Raw genomic sequence first — 4632 nt, 5'->3', positions numbered from 1 at the left:
TTCTAGTAACATTTTATAAAGATAATAATTAAGTATTCTGTTAAAACTTAATGATTATCCTAATTATATTTTAGATTTTTTATATTTAAAATGAGATGTTTATCCTGTATTTGATTGTGTTTATCTGCAGTTAGTTATACGAATTCAGATATGGGATGAAATCGGATAAGGATGAAATCATTTAGGGATGAACGGGTTTAAGAGTTTTTAAGAGTTTTAGTCAAATGCTTTATAAAATAGTATAGATAAAGTATTTTATATTATAAAAGAATTACGTGAGATTCATTTGAAGCATAAAAACATTTGCCACTTTGGCCTACATATCCATTCTGATAACATGTGGTCAAGCATACGTATACTAGAAGATTTTTTTTGAGAGGGGGGTATTTTAGTAAAACCAATTTGTAGTTAGTTGGTAGCCATTATTTGACCATGGAATTTGATAAGTGGTTTTGGAGGAGTAGGTTGGTTAAGAGACTGTAAATGAGAAGGGAGAGTGGTTGTAGGAGGCATGCAACTATCTCCTGGTAACCAGCATAGTGGAATTGGGTGAGAGTTCATCCGCTCGAAAGCTGGACATTTTGGTAGTGTTAACTTATAAAGCATTTGTCGGTGGTGGTTTAGTCATTGAAGAATTATTGGATGGATCGCATGGGGTGTGATACTTTTCTAAGTTGGATATGGAAAGGAGGGAGACATACTAGAGATGTCTTTTAGAATTAGGAAGGGTATTACAAGTTTTTGGTAATGTTGTTTGGCTTATCAAATGCTCCCACAACTTTTCAGGCACTTACTAACGGCATCTTTTGGCATTTTCATTGGTAGTTTGTTATGGTATTTTGATGATTTATTGGTGTATACTAAGAACGAGATTGATCACGCTCGACGTTTGGAGAAGGTGTTACAAGTCTTCCGGGATAGCTAACAAATTTAAAAAAATGTAAATTTAGGCGGCAAAAGTTTGTTTGTTTGGGGCATGTGGTTTCCAAGGAAGGGTGGGAATGGACTCGGGTAAGGTGGAGGCTATGCTAGAGTGGCCACAATCGAAGAACATTAAGCGAGGGGTTCTTATAGCGGTTGATGTGATATTATTGGGAATTCATTGTGTGTTACTGTCAGATAGTAGACCCTTGACTGATTGTTGAAGAAAAACACATTTGGGTGGAATGCAGAGGCGACAAAATTCCTTTATGAAATTAAAAAGAGCTCATACAATGGCCCTCGTGTTGGTGTTGCCATATTTGAACAAAGAGTTTGTTGTAGAGACTGATGCTTCAGGATACGGGGTGGGAGCATTTTTTAATGCAAGACGTTCGATGGCTTTTTACAGTCAAGTTCTCGGACAACCAGCCCTTTTGAAGTCCATTTATGAGAAAAGAGTTGATGGCGATCATATTTACTGTCTTAAAATGGAAACCTTATTTGTTGAGTTGGTGGTTTTGGTGCAAATGGACCAAAAGAGTTTGAAATTCCTACCAGAACGAAGATTGGTGGATCCTCGATATCAGAGATGGTTAACGAAGCTCATGGGGTATGATAACAAGGTTAAATGCAAGGTGGGAACAAGTAAATCTGGGAAGTTCAATGTTCTGTGATGATGGGGATGGAACGGATAAAGAAGAGGTAAGAGGACAAGTTATTGGGAAAATTATGGAGGAGGTGCAATCCCAAAAGATAGTCCACTAAGGATTTACAGTTCAGCAAGAGTTATTATGGTACAAGGATCTAGTGGTTCTTCCACGGTCATCGTCGATCACACCAACCGTTTCGGGAGGAATTCCATTTTTCTCCAATGGGGGGTGGGGGCACTTGGGGGAGGAGCACGTGTATTAGAGAATTGCTTCGGAAGTGTATTGGATAGGAATAAAAGGAGATGGGACAATGTGTCGTTTGCCAGTGAAATAAGGTTTTGAGGGGGTTTCCTACAGCGTTGTTGCAACCTATTCCCCTATCGTTGATGACATGGAAAGAGGTTTCTATGGATTTTATAGAAGCATAAACCAAAGTCAAAAGGATTGGAAACTATTTGGTGATTCTCGTTTTCTTGTTTTACGACTTCCTTTCTCTATATGCAGTGGCGCAAATATTCATACGGCAAATGGTTAGATTGCACGGGTTATCGATGACTATAATCTTAGATAGGGATCAGGTGTTTTCAACATGTTTAGTTTTCCGATTTCAAGGACCAAAAGTTGAAGATTACAACTCCCTTATCACCCACAATAGCTCGGAGATGATTAATAGATAGGTCTGTGGAACAGTATCTAAGGTGTTTTGTGTCTGATAAACCAACGAAGTGGATTAAGTGTTTGGTTTTGGGTGAAGTATTCGTACAATACCACGTACCATAACTCAATCAAGTCTTCCCCTTTCAGGGATTTGTATAGAAGAGATCCCCCATTGTAAGAACTCCCCACGTAAAAACATACCATTCCAACCCAACGCTTACATAACATAATCATATATGTATATAAGATAATACCAGTTTGTTTACAGACAATAGATCAAGTCAAAACTATACAACATGATGGATCTCCAACAAGAGATGATTTAACAAAATTAAAGGTAAGAAAAATGTCTACCATATTTTTCCCTTGCCTTTATTTTCTGTCTCGCGCTGTCTTGCAAAATAAATATTACAACAACTGAGGGTTAGACCGAAAGTTCTAGTGAGTGAATTCCCTCATATAACATTTTATACATTCATAAAATTTTAATAAAATTCAATCCATATATCAGCTATTAAAAATTGTACAACTGTCCTGCCATCCATCAGAGATAAATCTGCCAATCATCACGGCTGTCCCGCCATCTATCATAAATATCCTGTCAATTATCGCGGCTATCCCGCCATCTTTCACAGGCACCCTGCTAACTATCACGGCTTGCCCGCCATCTATATGCAAGTACCTTATCAACTATCGTGCCTGTCTCGCCATCCATCACAGGTACCCTACCAACTATCGCCACTGGCCCGCCATCTATTCGCAGGTACCTTATCAACTATTGCGGCTTCCCCGCCCTCTAACATAGATACCTCACCAGATATATGTATATAATGCACATAATAATTTAATATCGGGAAATATTCACAAAGAATGATAACTGGTTGGACATTCTCATCGGACAGTATATGGCCAAGGATTGTCCTCATCGGACAACACTTGGGCGATAAAAGCCCTCACTCGACAACACTTGGGCGATGAACCCCTCACCGGACAACACTTAATCCGGGCAAGACTATAAACGATAAATACTCAATCCGGACAAGGCTTTGGGCGATGAACACCCAATCCGGTTGATGCCTTGTCCGATAAAGGTCCTCATCGGACAGCACTGTGTCCGATAAGAGTCCTCATCGGACAACAATTGGACAATAACAAATCCTTATCGGACCATACATTTGAATGATAACAGAAAGGGTAAACTTAGAAATTCTATCATATAACACAATAATTACTAAAAGTGTTGTAAACAGATTCATCAATATAGTATAAAACTCACCTTAGACTGATTGCTCTGCTTTTTCTTTATAAAGCTTGCCAAGGTTGATCTTTCCAAAAAAAAAAAAGGAACTTTCTTAAGTCCATAACACATCTATATATAGTATAAACAGATTCATCAATACAGTATAAACCATTAGTTGGCAACCGTTATTATTGTTGTTTACCTTTATCGGGTGCTGTTGTTACAGGATAATGTGATGATGAAAGAACAACTCCAAGTGGTAATTCAGGAAAACGCGCTCTTGAAACGAGCTGTAACAATTCAGCATGAACGTCGAAAAGAGTTCGAGGATAGGGACCAAGAATTGCATAACCTCAAGCAGATGGTGTCTCAATACCAGGAGCAGCTGAGAACTCTTGAGGTCAGGCTCTACGAAAACTATTGAAACAACTCCCTGTCTTAATAACCTAAAACCGTCTTATCTATAAAAGCCAATTTAGCCTTACCACCTCCAGGTGGAATATATTGGGCTCGTTTTCATTATGTTTTTCTTTTAAATTCGTTGCAGGTGAATAATTATTCTTTGACGATGAACCTGAAGCAGGCTCAACAAGGTAACTCCATTCCGGGCCGTTTCCACCCCGATGTGTTTTAGTTCGATTAAGCTCGTCGACTGCTGTTATACATACATACATACATACATATATATATATATATATGTATATATATCTCATTCTATTTAACCTTGGGATGCCATGGGACCACATTCACATGCTATTGTGACTTGTACGAATGTTGTAGGTTCACCCTCATGTGTTTCGGTTTTATTAAGCACGATGACAGATGCCATCGTATCGTATGTTACCACCGTTGTCTTTGTCCCCCTCTCGGTTTTAAACTCGTTATAACTTAATTGTTTGTACAATATATTAAATTATAAATGCACACGACAGTTGCATTTATTTATCCGTGTTCTAAAAGGCGTGTTATGGCGGCTCCGTGGTGCAAGGCTCAACACCATGTTGTTAAGCCTGTGGCATGCTATGGCCTAATGCACGTTTTTTGTACCAATGGTTATATGCACGTTTTTTGTATAGCGTTGTCTGATTTTTTTTAATTACCTTTTAGGTTTTTAGTATATAACTTATTTGTATATTCTCTTTAAGATTAGAGGCAAGCGTATAT

At 38.3% G+C, this 4632-nt stretch overlaps 1 protein-coding gene across 2 annotated transcripts in view; it reads left to right on the top strand.

Moving 5' to 3' along the window:
• The window catches only part of LOC112508010, a 13304-nt gene extending 8933 nt beyond the window's left edge, over nt 1-4371 (top strand). For both annotated transcript variants that reach the window (XM_025112788.1, XM_025112789.1), the window contains exons 4-6: nt 3695-3868; nt 4016-4061; nt 4249-4371. In XM_025112788.1, coding sequence (XP_024968556.1) covers nt 3695-3868; nt 4016-4061; nt 4249-4355 — 327 coding nt within the window. In that variant the 3' untranslated portion in view covers nt 4356-4371. The remainder of the gene's footprint in view (nt 1-3694; nt 3869-4015; nt 4062-4248) is intronic.
• Nucleotides 4372-4632: the final 261 nt, after the last annotated feature.

The sequence above is a fragment of the Cynara cardunculus genome (genome assembly GCF_001531365.2).
Source record: "Cynara cardunculus var. scolymus isolate 2C chromosome LG 2, CcrdV1, whole genome shotgun sequence".
NCBI classification, from domain to species: Eukaryota; Viridiplantae; Streptophyta; class Magnoliopsida; order Asterales; family Asteraceae; genus Cynara; species Cynara cardunculus.
Note: the sequence above shows the minus strand (reverse complement) of the source record. Positions and strands in the feature narration are given on the sequence as shown.